Source organism: Engystomops pustulosus, chromosome 3 (genome assembly GCF_040894005.1).
Source record: "Engystomops pustulosus chromosome 3, aEngPut4.maternal, whole genome shotgun sequence".
Taxonomy (NCBI): Eukaryota; Metazoa; Chordata; class Amphibia; order Anura; family Leptodactylidae; genus Engystomops; species Engystomops pustulosus.
In genome coordinates this window covers 72,193,606-72,214,836 of record NC_092413.1, presented here as the reverse complement: position 1 = coordinate 72,214,836, position 21,231 = coordinate 72,193,606, and the positions used below count along the sequence as shown (strand labels likewise).

General features: G+C 45.1%; 1 protein-coding gene across 2 annotated transcripts in view; it reads right to left on the bottom strand.

Annotated features, from left to right (window-relative positions):
- Nucleotides 1–3,180: 3,180 nt before the first annotated feature.
- Nucleotides 3,181–21,231, bottom strand: part of TMEM242 (transmembrane protein 242) — a 79,067-nt gene continuing 61,016 nt past the window's right edge. For both annotated transcript variants that reach the window (XM_072141066.1, XM_072141064.1), the window contains exon 4: nucleotides 3,181–5,925. In XM_072141066.1, coding sequence (XP_071997167.1) covers nucleotides 5,812–5,925 — 114 coding nt within the window. In that variant the 3' untranslated portion in view covers nucleotides 3,181–5,811. The remainder of the gene's footprint in view (nucleotides 5,926–21,231) is intronic.

The window sequence follows — 21,231 nt, the reverse complement described above, 5'->3', positions numbered from 1 at the left end:
TCATGATAAAGACATAATTTTGCCCTTATACAAATCCCTGGTCAGACCACACATGGAATATTGGGTACAGTTTTGGGCACCAGTGTATAAAAAGGATATAGTAGAGCTGGAACGGGTGCAGAGGAGAGCAACCAGGATTATTAGGAGAATGGATGGATTAGAATACACTGACAGATTAAATAATTTGGGATTATTCAGTTTAGAAAAAAGACGACTGAGGGGAGACCTCATTACAATGTATAAATACCTGAACAGACAGTACAAGGATCTCTCCAAAGATCTTTTTATACCTAGGCCTGTGACCAGGACAAGGGGGCATCCTCTACGCCTAGAGGAGAGGCGATTTTACCATCAACATAGACAAAGGTTCTTTACTGTAAGAGCAGTGAGACTATGGAACTCTCTGCCGCAGGAGGTTGTTATGGCGGACTCTATGTACATGTTCAAGAGAGGCCTGGATACCTTTCTGGAGAGAAAAAATATCACTGGTTATGGGGATAAAACATTTATTTAATTCTTAAAGGTTGGACTAGATGGACTTGCGTCTTTTTCCAGCCTTATATACTATGATACTATGATGTCTGGCCACTGCTGCCAGAGTGTGAGGTGGTCGTATCCGAGGAAGCAATCTTCACTCAGGAACATTTTTTTTTTAATAACATCCAATTGAAGAAATGTTTACATATGGCAAATGAATTGAATTAAAATGTAAATGCCCAGATTGGAATGCCTCTTTAAGCATCTTCACCCTGGCATTCAACCAAGGGGTATTAAAAGGAGCAATACATCTTCTTCCCACAAAAGTCCACCTGCAGGGGGCGCCTTTAGGAGAGGATGCCTTGCGCAACTGTCAAGTTTGCCGCCCCCTAAAACTGACCCTGGCCCTGCATCTAACACCACATGATTCTGCCCTCAATGGCGCCTGCCCCCAAAAGCCAGCAGTGCCGGCAATGGCCCACAGTCGCCAGCGGTCACAGAGATGCCCCACAGTTTCCAGTTCTCATATGAAAGCCCACAGTAGCCAGCATTGAAGAGGGTCAGATTGTTTCAGATCTACCTCAGATCTACTGAGGTACCTCAGAGTTTAACTGGATGTAAAAAAAAAATGTTTGGATAAGATAAAAACCAACTGTCCATCACCAGAGCTCAATTGTTATCTAAAAACATAAATCATGCTAAAATAAAAAAGGAAACATTTTTTACTCTACATTATCTTCCACAGCTTAATTTCAAGTACTACTTTAGACACTATCTGTATATATCACTACATGGTCCTGTGATTGAGACACTTGTCTTAGAGGGGGTCACATGTTAATATCGTATGTACAGTTACCTAGTGGGCACAAACAATAAGGTAAGTAGAACACCAGTGAGAAAAACTATGATGTAGAAAAAACAATTTAATAGCTATTTAACTGATTCTAGTAGAATTTTAACCTGGCTGAAACCATATCTAGATTTGCAATAGCCCCATCAGGGACAGAAAACAGATCAACAATGGCACCCTTCCCGACCAGCCCAAATACCAGCCAAAATAATGTTACTATAAAAATAATTATAATTACCCTGTATATGCAGTAGACCTCCCTTCTACATGAAGTATTAAAACAGTTATGTATATTTTCTGTGATGTGGTCTACCGGAGTGATGCAAATCTTTGTAATTTTTATGATAGAGGATAAATTCTTGGATAAATTGTTTTACATAAATTCTTTTTTTCTGTTCTCCCAATATTTATTAACCCCTTTCAGCGCAGCCTTTTTTCGTTTTTGTGTTTTCATTTTTCACTCCCCACCTTCAAAATCTATAACTATTTTATTTTTCCATGTACAGAGTTGTGTGATGACTTGTTTTCTGCATAACAAATTGCACTTCAAAATTATGGTATTTAATATTCCATTCCATACTGGGAAGCGGGAAAAACATTCCAAAGGCAGTGAAATTGATGAAAAACCGCATTTGCTGATATGTGCCCCCTCTGGCAGGATTTGCTCTTCTTTTTGCTTCTTAAGCCCTTGTTTTTATGAAAAAAGGTATGAAAAATTATGCAAATGTATCTGAGTGGCTCCAGGCTCATTCGACATCTATGGAGCCACTCAGGCTCATTTGCATAATTTTAAACACTTTTTTCATAAAAAGAAGGAAGAAGCAAGAAACTAAAAGAAGAGCAGACCCTGACAAAAGGGGACATGCCGGCTTGTAAGTGTACTTGGTTTACAATCCTTTATCCTTGTGGTGGATGTCCTTTAAGAAGAGCTTGGACTGTCCTTCCTACATACTGAAGATAACATTTGCTTTCAATAAATATAGGACATACTTGGCAGTTCAAGTCATATTTGATCTCAAAACGTTCATTACTGACATTAAAGTTGAAATGATTTTATCCAGAAATAATGATTTTACAGCGCTTATCATTGCACTTCTTAATCATGTAATGTTGTAAAGGTGCTAGGATGTTTTTTAGGGGTTGAGGATCTCCTATAGTCAACCTAGTGTTTTCAAGAATAATTTTACCCAATATGATGTCCTTCTTTAGAATGGACCAGTGTTTGTGCAGGATATCAGGTATTGCTTAAGATTCTGCACTGTAGCAAGTAGTAAAGGCTGCAATATTTGTCTCTTTAGACGTTTCCTCTAGACATTGTTCCTCTTCGTTCTTGCTGGAGCAGCAACGTGTAATCACATCATGCGTCCACCTGCGCCTGGTTGTCACTGGCCTTAGGCCTCACCAGCCTTTGACCCAGTCTCATATGGATGCATCACCATACGTTGCTTGCTCTGCAGGCAACGCATTTATGCAGTCTGTGTAATAGATTGAGAGAAGTGGAGCATGGGAGCTGCAACATAAATTCATAAATGTCTAATACGTATGCCTGCAGGGAAATGGGAGTCCTTTTATGAGTCTTTTCTAGTGAAGACACATACAAAGAAGCAATTCACAAGTGGGTAAGAAAAAATCATTTGCATCCTTGTCTCTCCCATGCATATCTACAAGGATACAAAAACAGCAGACTGCCGTCTAGTTTGTTTTTCCCCAGAGGTAGGTAAGAACACAGCGCCCCTTCTATATTTGAGGATGTAAAATATCAATGATACACAGAATGTACATTGAACATAACACAGACCATTTTTTAGTAAAGCAGATAGGTATTAACAGATGTAAAATCCGAATTAAGAAGATAATCTCCAACTTTATTTTATTAAAACTAGAATATTTATTAATTTTGCAATACAGGCGGTCCCCTACTTAAGAACACTCGACTTACATACGACTCATAGTTACAAACGGACCTCTGGATATTGGTAATTTATTGTACTTTAGTCCTAGGCTACAATGATCAGCTGTAACAGTTATCAAATGTGTCTGTAATGAAGCTTTAGTGTTAATATTGATTCTTATGACAACCCAACATTTTTCAAATCCAATTGTCGCAGAGACCAAAAATGTTCTGGCTGGGATTACAATGATAAAATATACAGTTCCGACTTACAAGATAGGGTCTGTAGGTTTGTTCTTAAGTTGAGTTTGTATGTATGTAACCCGGGGACTGCCTGTATAGTATTTTCCTTATGCACAATAAGCATCTTTTTATTTGTATATAAATAACTTTGAACAAAATCCTGTTAAGTGAAAACTATTAGGAACCTGTAAGGCTATTTTTTCCCCAATGTGAAGCAATTCTGCATTGGGTGCAGATACTCCTCAGCTGTGTTCACATACGGCTTTTCGGAGTGGCGTTTCTGCCGATTTTCATTACCATTCTCCAAGCATCAGAGATAAGCTGAAATTTGATGACTTTGGATAAGCTAAAGGTGGTGAGCATGTGCTGTGCGTCTGTGAAATGGCCCGCTACCGAAAAAAACAGGCATGTGTGAGAAGTCCAACAGGGTGCTGAGCGACAGAGTTAGGAGGCTGAATAAAGGGTGCACAGGAGGAAGGGTGGGCGGGCCATCGTGACTGCATAGTTGAGCTTCCCCACCTCTTTGACTTCTGGAGGAGATGGGAAGAATAAGGCCACCTGCACAAGTTGGGAATTCTGAGCAGATTTTGTTGTGGAAAATTTGCAGAGTAATACAGTAGCATTAAGGTGTATGTGATTTGGAAAATTCATGTGGACAGTGGCCCAAATTTATCAGAAGTGGTGCAAACTGTCTGCTTGCCTCACTCATGTGCAGGGAGCACCAGATAATTCAAAATTGAACGGTGTTCAATAATCTGGAGCAATCTGCAAGGCTATGGATAGTGTGCATGGAAAGTTTTCTTTTTGATACACATAATGCAGCATGCGAAACAATTGTGTTGAGGCACAATAATAAATGTGAAGCAAACTAGAAACACACGAAGACACCCTTTTAGGTGCACAGATGTCTAATGTGTTGGACAAAGTGCAGCCATGACACAAAAGTGGCACAAACACTTAATAAATACGTGTGTAAGCTCCAAAGACATTCCTTTTAGACACAATGATATATCTGGACCAATCTGTTTTTTTTCCATGCATTAATTGATGTTCACTTAAAAAAAATTCAAAAGATGATCATTTCACTTTTCTTGTGCATCCTCATGGATATTTGCATGGGCTTTTACATTGAGGTCCATGGGCATGTGAAAATCTTTATCAAAACCTTACCATGATGCATATTTTTGCTTGAAATGATGTCAGATCAGAACCAAACAGAAAAAGGCGGAAATAATGCATGTAAATCTGCAAAGACGCACTACAAATAGAACAAATCTGTATCAAAAACACACAAAAACTGTGCACATAGTGCAGCCATCCTAATCCTGCAGTAGAGCACAGGCTGCATTCAAACGTTAGGTAAACAGGATGTAAACACAAGTGTAAAGTAAATGGTAACACAACAAGTGAATATGGACAAAGGTTTGTAGTAGACAAAAGCAGCTGTAAGGGGCAGTAGTAATAATTTTTGGATCTGTATTTTACAAGTATCAGTTAACAACTTAACTTAAAGAGGTCAGCACAAGTAAGACCCCTCCATTCAATAGATCTACCTAATCCCCTCCCCAGCCCCTCTTTATTGACGTCAAATTTATTGATCTGTGTAATTCCAAAGTTTATTAAATGTACCTTTATGCTGAGACCTCTCACAAAATAATAGGTGGGATCGATGGACCTCTGCTCCAGCGATCAGGGACATTCATAAGAGGGCCGTGCAGGCAGTCCCCTCTATTTATGCACCCCCAATCCCCCGGCTTCAGTTTGTAATAGATGCCGGCGATGCAGCTTCAATGAAAGGAAATGTCAGTGAGGCCGCGCATGTGCAGTTAGTCCCTGTGAGCGCCGAGAGCATATAGTGCACAATGTCAAGAATCGTGGCCTGGGGAAGGGGCGGCCTGTGAAAAGAGAGAAGTGCCTGGACAGCCCCCTAATGAATAAGCCGGACTGCTGGTCTGTCGATCGGACCTATAAGTATGTTATAGTAGTGAAGCCAGAGTTATGGAATTGCCTGCTTTAGAAACTGCATGGAGAGTAGATTTAGTAGGTATGTTTGGTTGGGGGAGGGGGGGGGGGTTGTGGTGACAGGTCCTCTTTAACATAGTTTTATAGTTAAATCTTTATATTTTACAGACAACGCAGTATAATTTACAGGATAGCAATACATTGTTCTTGTCCAATAACTAGTTGACTACTTGTACAAAGTACTGAGCACTTGTAAAGTGCAACAAGTGAAAAACTCATTACTCTTTCTTTCAAATAAATTGTTTGAATGTTCTATGGCTCCTCAGAAGTTCATCTGTTGTCCAGATAAATCTAACACATGATCCTGTTCCAGATGTGAGATGGCTCATCACTTAGACTTCAGAAGATCTTCCCAATTAAATGCTTCAGAATCAGATGCCAGCTCTTTGCTTTTAGGCACAGCTGGAAATATTGACTGCATTTTTTCTCTAAATTCTTTGAGCTAGATAAAAAAAATATACACAAATTAAGTAAATATAATGTACAAAAAAGTAAATGCTACATGTGGAGTTTACAGCTGATTTCACCTGTCATATAACAAGTTTCACACAGCAGTATTCTAAGCATTAATTTGCAAAATTATGTACAAGTCAAATTCCCACATACAAAGCCCTTAATATTTGACCAAAGTGTCCATCTGCAGAGGGAATAAAACCCCCAAACCTTTTAGGCACAAGACATTTCAAACAGTTTTTGCGAATTCCTAAACATAAGTGTTCTGTGGCCCCCTTCCTCCCCAATGTGCTTGAATTGCAACATCTGCAAAGATATTGTATGTTCTCTCCGTGTTTGCGTGGGTTTCCTTCAGACTCATAAATTACCCCATTGTGGAAACTACACCCCTCAACGTATGAAAAACCACTTTTAAGAAGTTTGTTAACCCTTTACGTGTTTTATAGGGGTTAAAACAAAATGGAGGTGGAGTCTGCAAATTGTAATATTTTTTCACAATACACTCATTTTGGGTGGAAAATTAAACATTTATAATGGATTAAATGAAAAAAGGCTCCACAAAGTTTGTTACCCAATCTCTCCCGAGTACACGGATACCCCATATGTGCTGGTAACCTGCTGTATGGGCGCACGGCCGGGCATAGAAGGGAAGGAGGCGCCATCCAGATCAGATTTGCTATGTCACATTGTACAGGCTATAATTTTTTTCTTTTTTTTTTATTGAGGACTTATAGGGGCTTATTTCTTTTGCCACATGAGATGCACTTTTCTGGTACATAATTTTGGGGCATCTATAGCTAATTGGTGAGATTTAATTAACTCTCTGTTGGTGGAGGAAATGAAAATCAATTTTTAGGAAAATTTTTGTGTTTTTTTTTTTTTTTGGGCCGTTAACCATACCATGAAAATAGTATATTATTTTTATTCTATGGGTCGCCACGTTTATGAAAATACTTCATTTATATATATTTTTTATTTTTTCCCATTTTTACTGAATAAAAAGTAATTTGGCAAAATTGTTGTTAATTTTAGCATCACCGTCTTTCATATGCATAACTTTTTTATTTTTCACCTCATAAATCTGTTTAATGGCTTATTTTTTGTAAGAATGATAGCTCTTTTTAGTGGTCTTATTTTAGATTGCATAACTTTTTAAAATCACTTTTTTAGAGCATTTTTAAAGGGCATTAATAAAAAATCATCTTTATCAGAGAGTTTTTTTAGGTTGTTTTTTACGGGGTTCACTTTGCGGATCTAATAACGATTCTGTTTTATTATACAGATTGTTACGGACGCAGGGATACCAAATATGTGGGGTTTTGTGTATTTTATTCAATTGTACTGGATAAAAACTAATTTGGAGAAAATCTTATTCATTTTAGCATCACCATCTTTTTATATACATAACTTTTTTATTTTTTGGCTGACAAATCTTGTTAGGGGCTTATTTTATGCGATAACACTTGTTCTTTTTAGTGGGCTTATTTTGGAGTGCATAAAATTTTTTAAATCACTTTTTAGAGCATTTTTTATAGGGTATTAATTAAAAATTATCTTTTTCCGGAACGTTTTTTGCGTTTTTTTTCCTCCGGCGTTTACCGTGCCGGTCCAGTAACAATTCTGTTTTATTATGCAGATTGTTACGGACGCGGCAATACCAAACATGCGGGGATTTTTTGTGTTTTTATGGTTTTTTTTATACTTTATTAAGTTTTTTTTATGGGAAAGTGACATTTTAGGGGCTTATATTTTATGTATTTATTTTTTATTTATTATAATGTGTAGTGTTAACTGTTTTTGCATATTTTTACTTATGCATACTTGAACTTAAACCAGTGATGCTCTGATCACTGGTTTAAGTTCAATACACTGCTCTACAATACTATTTTATTGTAGAGCAGTGTAAACTGTCTGAGCAAGCTTGCGCATGCTCAGACAGTTTACAGTCAGACCTGGAATGGGTCTGGCTGCCATGGAGACCGGGCAGCTCCGGGGCACATGCCAGTCCACGGAGCTGCCCAGAAGAGGATCGGAGCTCACCGGGGGGATCCGATCCACGGCGGACACCCTTACACGCCGCGGTCATGCTTGACCGCGGCGTGTAAGGGGTTAACACCCGCGATCGGAGTCGGCTCCGATCGCGGGTGTTACAGCGTGGTGTCAGCTGTAATAGACAGCTGACAGCCGCTGCTTCTGGTACCGGCTCCGTTCGTGAGCCGGTCCCAGAAGCTGGACGTTATACTACGTCTAGCCCCGGGGATGTAGTATAACGTCGTGGTGCGCCTAGGGGTTAAACTGCTCCACATCATTTCTAGTCCCTTTAGAGGTAAGGAAAGCCTTCTGTTTTTTATAATAAAATCTGTGGTGGAAACCTCCAGCATTTAATTGACATATATACATACGCATAAAATCGACACCACAGGCCAATTTATATACATACTCTGAATTCACAATTCAGCCATATTATCATTCCTTTTTTTTAATGTTCAATAAATTTAAAAAAAGGCAAAATCCATTCCCAAATACCATTAGCTTTCTATTCTGGTCCTGCAACTGTTTGAAATGCTTTCACGGGCTCATATGGGAACTAGTGATTATGCCTTTGAAGTTGAACACTAAGTGGCATCAGCAACACACAGGCCAATTGGGAGTCTTCTCTATCTTGGCCATGTCTTTCATGTAAGACTGCAGGGAATAGGATGCTGACTTGCTGGTAATGAATTACACGGATTAGCTGTGAAACGAGGTGATCAGAAACAGACATGTTCCTATTTTTCTACATCTCTAAAGGTTCACAGGGACAAAAATAGCTCTGGAAAACATACACACCGCTTCTTTTGGCTTGTTTAAAAGCGATTATCTAAATGTTACTCTTCAAGTAAACTTGATACAAGCCTCCCTGTTGGAGGCACGAAGGAAAAGATTTCCCAAGATGCATTAATAAAATCAAGGCTAACATATGGATGGAGGTGGTAGGTGATTATATAGCATTTAAAACAAAATAATTCACATATTCCATGTACCGTATATGCTCGAGTATAAGCCGACCCGAGTATAAGCCGAGACCCCTAATTTCAACACAAAAAACTGGGAAAACCTATTGACTCGAGTATAAGCCGAGGAAAATGTATTGGTCACAGCCTCCCTGTATAAATTCTGCCTTACAGCCTGCCCAGCCCCTGTAGCTTACAGCCTGCCCAGCCCCTGTAGCTTACAGCCTGCCCAGCCCCTGTAGCAGGAAAAAAAAAAAATAACACTGTACTCACCTTTTGATGTCCCCCATGGGTCCTCTTCTGTCTCAGACAGAAGAGGACCTATGGGTGACGTCAGAAAGGCGAGTTTTGAGTATAAGCCGAGTTAGGGGTTTTGAGCATAAATTTTGTGCTGAAAAAGTAGGCTTATACGCGAGTATATATGGTATTTTATAATATTTTTAATGGAAGCACCAAGCCAAAAAAAAAAAAAATTAAAATTGCACTTTACTATAGAATAAAGATTTTTAAAGTCACATAGTTTGTTACATTGCTCCTATACAATTTTACCAAAAACACTGCCAGTTTGAGTAGCAGAAAAAAGTGACTGCAGTGGCCATCAATTTTAAAGTTGATCTCTTGCAGGAGTCTTAACGAGTTTATCCACTGGCAGTATTTTTTCCTCTTTAGCTTGTGGACAGATGGATTGTAATCCCTGCAAGAAGATTCCAGTTGCCAACCTGTGTCTCACCATTATAAGGAGGCTCCAGCCTAGAGCATTTGTTGTCACAAGATTCGGGGTGCCAATAAATGCCAGTTTTATGCAGAAAACGCACTTTAAGAAATTCCATACTTGGTTCTGAGCCTTTATATAACATTTTAGGCTTTGTAGTTAGGAAATATATGCCTGATGTAATGCGGTGCTACTGCAGCATATACAGTAAAGCAGAAGTGTGTATTTCTTAAGGCTAGATTGCTTTTCCATGGTCAGTTATAAATCAGTTATTGTAAACCAAACACACAACTATGAATGGAATACAGAAAAAGAGCCAGATAGCACCAAGACAGAAAACTGGTGGGATTGCAGTGGTAAATATACTTTTCTTACAGCTGTTTTTGTATTTTACCCCCAATGTCTTTATGCTTGTGCAACACCCTCGCCGATGCAATGGCGAGGTAGTGCTTGCGAATACGTCCCACCTACATTACATTACATGGTCCTGATAGGACATAGGGATATTGCAGTGGTGAATCCTGCCTGGCAAGGCAGAGGTTAAGTATCTTGTATAATGCAAGATGCTGTTATCCAATGATATGTGTTACATCCTGTGCTCTGTAAGCTGAGATGTGATTGGAGGAGCAGCCACCACCTGACCAAAGGGAGGTAATAAAACCTCTGGCCAGGAATGTTCTGGAGACTAGATTATTCTAGTAAGGATTCAGAGAGATTCTGTTGTAGGAGAATCAGTGAGTGAGTGAGTAATCTCTGTCTAGCCCATACCAGAGCAGGAAGAGCCTAGCCCCTGCCTCTGAAGAGTGGAGCATTAGACTAGAGTTAGTGTAGTGAGGAAAGGGGTATCATCTTACCTTTAAAGGTGATACCTGAAGCCCTACAGGACAAGCTGAAGCTTCCTACCAGGACACAGCTGCCTCCCAGCCTGCCCTCTACTTCCAGGCTGGTGAACTATCTCCTGAGGCTCCCTCCAACTCACATCTCGGTACCCTACCTACCTGTTAAAGGCACGTTTGCTGCGGTTCCTGCGGTTCAAATAAAGAACTGTAAGTTGTTTTCTTCAACTTCTGTCTCCGTCTGGTCCCTGCTAATACGGCTGCCTTCATCACCGGCACCCTGTCCATCACCCAGAGACTCACACTCGGGACATTAAGGGGTTGCCCCAGGGAGATCCGCTATAGCAGCCTCTCCCTCATCATTTCTTGCCAACACCACCCTGCTGGAGACCTGCCAGGCTGTAGGACAGCCCTCCGGTTACCCCGTACCAAGCACCGTGACAATAGCGTGCTTAGGCCGCAACCGCCAGCCACTCCGGTACAGCGGGCCCCGGCTGTCTCTAGGCCTCACCTTTAAGGCTAGGCCCCGGTGGGGGATGTTGCAAGTGGCGTCACGAACAGGATATATACTTCTGTGCCTTATTCTGGCACTAAAGACTGTACTTTATTAAGAAACGATTGTACTGCCTAACCCTGCTGCCATCCGGGTTTAGGCCCAAGTATTTGTGTGTTTCTACATTGAACTTTATACTGCTGCCATGTGCTGTCGAGCGCCGCTCCAGCACTTAATTCCTGCAAGAACTGTTTCAGCTCTGCTACATCCGGCGCTGCTGCGCCTGAAGCATTTACCTCAGAGGCGTGTGGCGCAGCAAGTATTTCCAGCCCGCCAAATCCTCACTGGCGGGTACTCCAGAGGCGTCACTAGGCTCCGCCCCCTGCGCGAGTGGCGCGAACTACCGTGGAGGAGGAGCTGGAGCGAGTGCGGCCGGCAACGAAGAGGGTTAATCGGCCATTTTGGATTTCGGCGCAGGCCGTGCCTGAAGCCTGCCAGCAGTGTGCGCCTCATCCGGAGGTCCGGCGTACGTGTCCTGCAACCGGAGAACACCGCGGAGCATCACTGAGCCCTGCTGCCTGCCGGACATCGGGAACGGAGACTTTCGTGCACCGGAGCTGTCCTGTCACCGCGGCTGATCCTGAGTGAGTACCGCTGGGGAAGTTAAAGGGGGGTAGAGATTGTTTCCGACGCTAGGTTATTGGCTCACCTCCCAGGGAATAGTGACTGTGTCTTAAAGTGCCCACGTCCCATTCTAGCCATCGCCCATAGCAACGGACATTGTGTAACCCTACAGACTTCCCTCAGCTAGGCCAGTCATGTCCGCCCAGGACGAAGATACGGGACTGGCGCAAGTCCCGTCCCCTGGTCCCTCCTCAGGGTACCGGAGCATGTTAAGTCCTCCAGAGAGTCCCTTCAGCCCTGCTACAGCTAGTGCCCCTGGGACTCCCACCATGATGCCGCTGACTATGCCCTACTATCTGGGGGCCCCCTGGTTACCCTACTACGAGGGAGAAGCACATACTCTCCCTGAATTCAGGGACAAGTTGTTAGCCACCTTCGCCTTGCTCCCGTTCACAGAGGAACAGAAAGTGGGCATCCTCATCGGGCAGTTGAAAGGACCCGCTCTCCGGGAAGTCAAGTCTTGGCCCCGAGAACAGTGTCAGAACGTGGTCCGGATTCTTGATAGGCTACGCAACACCTTTGACAAGTGTACTGTCTCCGAGTTGAAGCAGAAATTCTTCGGGAAAAGACAGAAGCCCCAAGAGTCCCTCCGAGACTTTGCCCTCTCCCTACAGGAGACATGGAAGGCCATCACCTGCCTGGAGCCCAAAGACGCTGAAACCTCTGATCAAACCTTAAGGGAACAATTCATTAATGGACTTGTTGATAGAAATCAAAGGTGTCAACTAAAGATCATCTCTTCTCAACATGCCCAGGCCTCCTTCCTTGAGTTTAAGGAAACTGCCATTGACATATTAGGGGACCGACCGCCTACTGGACCGCAGAAAGAGCCTGAGTCCGTGGAAATGGAGGAATCTGCTCTAGCTTGCTATCCAACGCAGTCGACATCACCTACTCCTGCGGCTACGGAAGTTGCTGACTTAGCAGGACAGGTCTCTAATCTGGCGGACACCCTGCATAAAATCCTCGATCGGTTGACCCAGGTGGAAGTGACTATCTCCGCTATGAGGAGGAAACCTCCAGAGAACCCGGTACGGTCAGCTACTCCTCGTGAATCTCCGACTAAGCAGCGCCCAAAAGAGGCGAAGTCGTTAAGCACCTGGAGTCAGAAGAAACCCCGCCAGCGGTGCAGCTACTGCCATAAATATGGGCATGAAGAGAATGATTGTCGTCAGTTAAACGACAAACCCTTGGAGCTAAGGGACGACCTCCAAGGGAAGAACTTGTAAGTCCCCGAGATGCTAACTGGATGCCCAGGTTCGTGGGGACTCGCCCCATGGTTCATGTAACCATCAATGGAGTTACCCTACCGGCCTTAATTGATACCGGCTCTCAAGTGACCACCCTCCGGAGTGCTGCCTTCGAGAAATGCCGAGGAAAAGCATCCCTAGTCCAGCCTCCAAAGGCTTACTTGAACATTATTGCTACGAACGGAAAACCCGTACCCATCCGCGGCTACTGGGAGCCCACGCTAACCATTGGAGACACTGAGTTAACCAGACAGGGCGTAGTGGTGACACGTGTGCCCGAAAACGGTAACTTCTCCCTGGTACTGGGTACCAATGTCCTCCGCAATTGCTACCCTGAAGTGCTGAAGGCTCTCCACGACTCCCTGCCAACAGTGCCCAATGGTTCCCGGAAGGTAATTCAGGAGACTATGCAGGTTCTAGCGGCGCAACAGAAGTTTGCTGGCCCTAATGGTGAAATCTGCAGAGCCCGGATCAAGGATCCCCAACCTGTCCGCCTTCAACCTGGGACTGAGACGCTAGTATGGTGTCGAGCCTGCATGGGCGTCCAAGGTCAAGACTACCAGGCGATCGTAGAACCTCTACCAGCTGATGAAGACCTGCCCATTCTAGCCGCCAGGAGCCTAGTCACTGTATCCCGAGGACAAGTACCCATTCGATTACTAAATGTGGGAGACTCCCCAGTGGATCTGAGAAAGTACCAAGCCGTAGCCACTCTCTTCAGTGTCCATCCTGAAGACTTGGTGGAAACCTCTCTGTCTGCCTCCCAACAGTTGGAAGTGAAGCAAGGTGCTGAAGATGAGCCTGCCGAGCAATCCTGGTGGCTTGAGCTCAATATTGGAGATGACGATTTTACTCCTGCAGACCAAGTACAAGGTGTCCTGGATGTCGTTATGAAGCACCACCGGGCCTTCAGCAAACACCCACTGGATTTTGGGCAGACTACTCTGATCCAACACACCATCCCTACTGGCTCTCATCCTCCTATCAAGGAACGATACCGGCCCATACCTCCAGCCCGCTACCAAGAGGTGAAAAAGCTGGTACAAGAGATGAAGACAGCCAACGTTATCCGGGAGAGTCACAGCCCATGGGCTGCCCCGCTGGTCCTTGTGAAGAAGAAGGATGGAACCCTTCGATTCTGTGTTGACTATAGGAAAATCAACAATATCACCCACAAGGACGCCTATCCTCTGCCTCGAATCGAGGAATCCCTCGCAGCCCTAGGGTCAGCTGCCTACTTCTCTACCCTGGACCTGACCAGTGGCTACTGGCAAGTGGCCATGGCGCCAGAAGACAGAGAGAAGACGGCTTTCACCACCCCAATGGGCCTGTTTGAGTTCAACAACATGCCGTTTGGGCTATGCAACGCCCCAGGCACATTTCAAAGGCTGATGGAGAGATGTTTGGGTCATCGCAACTTCGAGACCGTCCTGCTATATTTGGACGACATCATCATCTACTCCAAGACTTATGAAGACCACCTCCAACATCTGGCTGAAGTCTTCCAAATCCTGACCCAACATGGGTTGAAGGTCAAGCCATCCAAGTGCCACCTGCTACAACCTAGCGTCAAGTACCTGGGACATGTGGTGAGCGCTCATGGAATTGAGCCAGATCCAGAGAAGATTGCAGCTGTCTACGACTGGCCTACCCCATCAACCGTACGGGACATCAAAAGCTTCCTGGGATTTGCCAGTTACTACAGGCGTTTCATCCCGAAGTTTGCCCAGCTGGCGGCTCCCCTGCAAGAGCTTCTAAGGGGCCTGCCAAAAGAGAGCCAACGTTCCCGAGTATCCATTGAGTGGACGGCCGAACGAGAAGCTGCCTTCCAGATGCTCAAGCAACGGCTGACTGAACCTCCGGTGTTGGGATATCCAGACTATAGTCTGCCTTTCACCCTATACACTGATGCCAGCAAGCAAGGTCTAGGGGCGGTATTATCCCAGCTCCAAAACGGAACTGAAAGGGTCATAGCCTACGCCAGCCGTTCCCTCCGAGAACCGGAGCAAAACGACCAGAACTACAGTTCCTTCAAGTTGGAGTTTCTGGCGTTAGTCTGGGCTGTGACCGAAAAGTTCAAGGACTACCTAGCTGCATCATCTTTCACTGTCTTCACAGACAATAATCCGTTGGCGCATCTGAACACCGCACGTCTTGGAGCACTGGAACAACGGTGGGCCTCCAGACTTGCCAATTTCAGCTTTACCATCAAGTACCGGGCTGGTAAGACCAATGACAACGCCGACGCTCTGTCCCGTCTCCCTGACCAGTGGGAGGGACCCTACACGGATGCTCAGTGGGAAGATGTGGAGATGCCAGCGTTCTATGCCCGGTTTGTGCGTCAAGATGCCCAGAGAGTTTACTCCCTACCGACAGAGGCAGCACCAGCTACTCCTCAAGAAGAGTCAGAGCCCCCTGCGGAAAAGGACCTCTGGATGAGTCTTCAGGCTGATAGCCGTGCCATAGGAGAAGTAATGGACTATCTCTCTAGTGGGCGAGTGCCTGAAAGAATCCGGCGCAGAAGAGCTGATGGAGAACTGTCTCAATTGTGGCGCCAGAGAAAGGCTCTGAGCATGCACCAGGGTCTGCTAAAGAGAAGAACTCTGGACCCTATCACTTATGATCGGATATACCAGATTCTGATTCCCAGGAGGGACGCCAAGATAGTACTGGAAATGTACCATGACCAGTCCGGGCACTTTGGCGCTCAGAAGACTGAAGCCACCCTCCGAAGGCGATTCTTCTGGGTCAACATGAAGTCCGACATTGAAGCCTGGTGTCAAGAATGCCCAGCCTGCGCCATCGCTCGAGGAGAGCGACACAATCAAAGGGCCCCTCTACGTCCCATTGTGAGCCAACGGCCCTTGGAGATCCTGGCATTGGACCACGTGAAGTTGGAGCCCAGCAGATCCGGTCACAGTTATGCTCTTACTATCATCGACCACTATACCAAATTTGTGGTTGCAGTACCTGTCAGAGATCTGTCTGCAAGGACTACCGCAGCGGCCCTGTGGAAGAGCTTCATCCTCCCCTATGGCTGTCCGGACCAGATCCTTACAGACCAAGGAACAGCATTTGAGTCCCAAGTCTTCCAGGAGCTGTGCACTCTATATGGCTGCAAAAAGCTGAGGACCACAGCCTATCATCCCCAAGGAAACGGGCTTTGTGAAAAGATGAATCAGACTCTAATCAATATGCTGAGGACTCTGACCCCTGCAAAAAGGGCTGACTGGCCAAAACTGTTGCCCAAATTAGTGTACCTGTACAACAATACCACTCATTGCTCCACAGGATACACCCCGTATTATCTGATGTTCGGGAGACACGGCCATCTCCCTGCTGATATGACCTGGGACATGGAGTCCCCTGATTCCCAGTCTTTACTCCCCCAGACTGACTGGGTTCACGAACACCAGAGGCGCCTGGCGGATGCCAGAGAAGTTGTGGATCTGCGGTTGGAAGAGGCCCGAGAGAAACAAAAAAGGGACTTCGATCGTAATGCCTGTGCTGAGCCTTTTGCCCCAGGAGATAGAGTGTGGCTGCGCAACAACCATCCTACCAGTAAGCTAGATGGGCGTTGGGAGCGTGAGCCATACCTAGTTAGGGACAGTCTCTCCCCTGAAGTCTACGAGATTTCAAGAGGAGACCGTCCACCACTCCGGGTACATAGGAACCGGCTGAAGAGATGTCTTCGTCCTTTTGCCCCTATGTCTACACCTCTCACCTCGACCCCCAACTTACAGACCTCCTTGTGTTCGCCTACCCCCAGTTTCTTGGAACTTGTGACTGTGCCTCAATTCTGTTTTGTTTCCACTCCAGTAAGAGGTACCTCGCAGAGACCATCATCCCCACCGCAGTCTCCAATACTGCTGCCTGTGGAGGATGATCCGGCTCCACTGTCTGCAACCCCTGAAACATCAGAGCCAGCTGAGACTCCGACTCCAGCGCCTGAATCAGAGGACGACGATGAGGAGATTGTTATCTTCTCCAGGCCGGAACTTCGAAGGTCTCAAAGGGAGACAAAAGGTAAAGCTCCTGCGTACCTGCAGGAGTATCAGCTGGTGTCACGCAGAAGCAGGAGGCAGGTACGCTTTTCTGACACCGAAGTACTTACCACCGAAGAAGATGCTGACTAACCCCTGAAGGGCTGTAGCCCACTTCAGGTACTGTACATTGTACATATTGTATATTTCTGTCCTAACCCTATTGAGCCAGAGACTTTCCTGAGACTCTTACCCTTATTTAACTCAGTCAAGAGACATACCTTGAACTGATTATTGTCCTGTGCTATGATAGCACCCCTTCCTCTGCCACAGCAGAGATAATTTCTTCAAAGGACTCTGTCCCTCTACACATAGAGGAGACCCTTTGCTTCTCAGTGCACTTTTCCCCACATCAAGGGCTGTACCCAGAAGATGGACTTTGTCACTAGAGACCTTCTGTGAGACTTTTGCCAGATACTACAAGGGAAAAGTGGCCATTGACTACTATTTTGCACTTAATGCCTTCCTTTTAGGTACGGACATTCTGTTTGCACTTTTTATGCCTTTCCTTTGCAGGAAAAGAGACATTTGCTACCGTGCTACCCTGAGTAGCCTATCCACCTCTGTAACGTTCAAGATGTGTACCCATTGGGCTCCTAAGCCAATGTGAATTAACCTGTTGCACACTGTCATATCTGCCAGTAGTCTGCATTAACCCTTTCATAGGCTTTTCAGGTTGTAGAGTGGCTGTGTCGGACCGTCTCTATATAGTACAATGTTTCATTGTGTCACATATGCCAATGTATGCATATATACACTATATAATTGCCGCCAGGGAAGAAGCGTTGATAAAACAACTATACAGGCCTTGGTGCAAGGAGTGGATTACAGGACATGACACCACACCTTTCCTACTGTACAGTTCGGTTTAATGGCGTCAGCGACCAACTGTCATACAGCTACAAATTTTTGTCTTAGTCCGACACCAACCCAGGTGCCTGTCTCCAGGACCATGGGCGGTTTGTCCCTACACCTCACATAGCCTGCACTTCCTCGAAGTGCCCTTAGCCCCCTCTGTGCCCAAACCATCGGTAGTCGAGCCGAGGGCGGCTCTTTCAATTGCCCCCGGGGTATGCAACACCCTCGCCGATGCAATGGCGAGGTAGTGCTTGCGAATACGTCCCCACCTACATTACATTACATGGTCCTGATAGGACATAGGGATATTGCAGTGGTGAATCCTGTCTGGCAAGGCAGAGGTTAAGTATTTTGTATAATGCAAGATGCTGTTATCCAATGATATGTGTTACATCCTGTGCTCTGTAAGCTGAGATGTGATTGGAGGAGCAGCCACCACCTGACCAAAGGGAGGTAATAAAACCTCTGGCCAGCAATGTTCTGGAGACTAGATTATTCTAGTAAGGATTCAGAGAGATTCTGTTGTAGGAGAATCAGTGAGTGAGTGAGTAATCTCTGTCTAGCCCATACCAGAGCAGGAAGAGCCTAGCCCCTGCCTCTGAAGAGTGGAGCATTAGACTAGAGTTAGTGTAGTGAGGAAAGGGGTATCATCTTACCTTTAAAGGTGATACCTGAAGCCCTACAGGACAAGCTGAAGCTTCCTACCAGGACACAGCTGCCTCCCAGCCTGCCCTCTACTTCCAGGCTGGTGAACTATCTCCTGAGGCTCCCTCCAACTCACATCTCGGTACCCTACCTACCTGTTAAAGGCACGTTTGCTGCGGTTCCTGCGGTTCAAATAAAGAACTGTAAGTTGTTTTCTTCAACTTCTGTCTCCGTCTGGTCCCTGCTAATACGGCTGCCTTCATCACCGGCACCCTGTCCATCACCCAGAGACTCACACTCGGGACATTAAGGGGTTGCCCCAGGGAGATCCGCTATAGCAGCCTCTCCCTCATCATTTCTTGCCAACACCACCCTGCTGGAGACCTGCCAGGCTGTAGGACAGCCCACCGGTTACCCCGTACCAAGCACCGTGACAATAGCGTGCTTAGGCCGCAACCGCCAGCCACTCCGGTACAGCGGGCCCCGGCTGTCTCTAGGCCTCACCTTTAAGGCTAGGCCCCGGTGGGGGATGTTGCACTTGCCATTAGGAGACCTAAGGCTGGGGACACAAAGAGCAGTTATACCACAGTGGAATCGTTTGCCAGCAGGGCTTCCACTCCATCTGTCCAAGAGGCACATGGACACTTAGATACTCGTCTCCTCCAGTCTCTGCCATGTACAAGATCTTCACACTATGAAACAAAATAGTGTGGTCACCTGCTGTTGTGATAGATGAAAGCCTAGGTCTCAGATTTTTTCAGTTAGAAGCATTTACAAAATTGCTACATTTTTAAAATCCTGATGCCTTTTGTGTTTTAGAATCATTTTGGATAAATTCTGTGTAAACATACCATAAAAATCAGTTGACCAACCTAGATGACTTATTTCTTCACCAACAGGTATGTATTAAATGCTGTAAATATACGATGCCTGTTTGAAGACGTTTACTGCATTTTATGTTTTTATTCTTTAGGGCCAGGGTAAAGGACTCACAAATAAAGTGTAATTTATTCCCCTTCTGTTCCCAAAAGTAACCATGACATCAAGATAAACACTTCTGCCTGGGATCTTTGATAAACACAGTTCTCTTGGGACATTTGTTTTCATGCCTTGAGTACTCTGTAATGAGATATTTTCAGCTGCAATATCATATACCCCAGCTAAATAGGACACAGGGAGGGAACGACTTATGTTATTCTAACCAGTGGAAACGCTCTCTGCTACAGAATAATAAAAATGTTCTTTGGTCTCCAGATGTACTGGGGCTAATAGGAAAATTTCACTTGCAGGGCTTTTTACATGTTTACTGTAATATGCATTTTGTCATACTGTAAACACTTTATTTCCTATTTAACCTTTTACATTGTAGCTTTCCTATGTTAAAGAAAATACAAATATATATAGTATATATTCGGACTTTCAACCTATAACATGTAGCCTTATTTTTTTTTTTAAAGATGCACTAAAGCAGACCTAATTATTGTTCTTATAATTCTGGCAGTTAGTAGAAAAGGGTAATTAAAAATCTCCATTCCAACCCCTTATGTCTCTGCACTGCTTTGGGGGGTATAAAATAAGCAACTAACAAGCAGGGTAAGCCAGCCATCCTTGCTTTATAATTATTTCCCGTCTTGGGTAGGACAAGATGGCTGGCTGTAAACAATACAGCAACAGCAGGCCCGGCTCCAGGTTTCAACAGGCCCTTGGGCGACAGGGCCTCAGGGGCCCCTTAGCAGTAAACTTGAATAGCGGCATGGATTCATTATATGCAGCACCCCTCACCCCCATGGATTTATTATAAACAGCCCGGGTCTCCCCATGGATTAGATGCAGCCCCCTCCCCCCATGGAATAATTAGGTGCAGACCCCCTCCCCCCATGGAATAATAATATGCAGACCCCCTCCCCCCATGGAATAATTATATGCAGACCCCCTCCCCCCATGGAATAATTATATGCAGACCCCCTCCCCCCATGGAATAATTATATGCAGACCCCCTCCCCCATGGAATAATTATATGCAGTTCCCTTCTCCCCCATGGATTACGGTATATGCAGTTCCCTTCTCCCCCATGGATTACGGTATATGCAGTTCCCTTCTCCCCCATGGATTACGGTATATGCAGTTCCCTTCTCCCCCATGGATTACGGTATATGCAGTTCCCTTCTCCCCCATGGATTACGGTATATGCAGTTCCCTTCTCCCCCATGGATTACGGTATATGCAGTTCCCTTCTCCCCCATGGATTACGGTATATGCAGTTCCCTTCTCCCCCATGGATTACGGTATATGCAGTTCCCTTCTCCCCCATGGATTACGGTATATGCAGTTCCCTTCTCCCCCATGGATTACGGTATATGCAGTTCCCTTCTCCCCCATGGATTACGGTATATGCAGTTCCCTTCTCCCCCATGGATTACGGTATATGCAGTTCCCTTCTCCCCCATGGATTACGGTATATGCAGTTCCCTTCTCCCCCATGGATTACGGTATATGCAGTTCCCTTCTCCCCCATGGATTATATGCAGTTCCCTTCTCCCCCATGGATTATATGCAGTTCCCTTCTCCCCCATGGATTATATGCAGTTCCCTTCTCCCCCATGGATTATATGCAGTTCCCTTCTCCCCCATGGATTATATGCAGTTCCCTTCTCCCCCATGGATTATATGCAGTTCCCTTCTCCCCCATGGATTAATTATATGCAGCCCCCTCACCCTCATGGATTATATGCTGCCCCTCCTCACCCCCCATTGACCAAATATGATCAGTAAAAAAGGAGA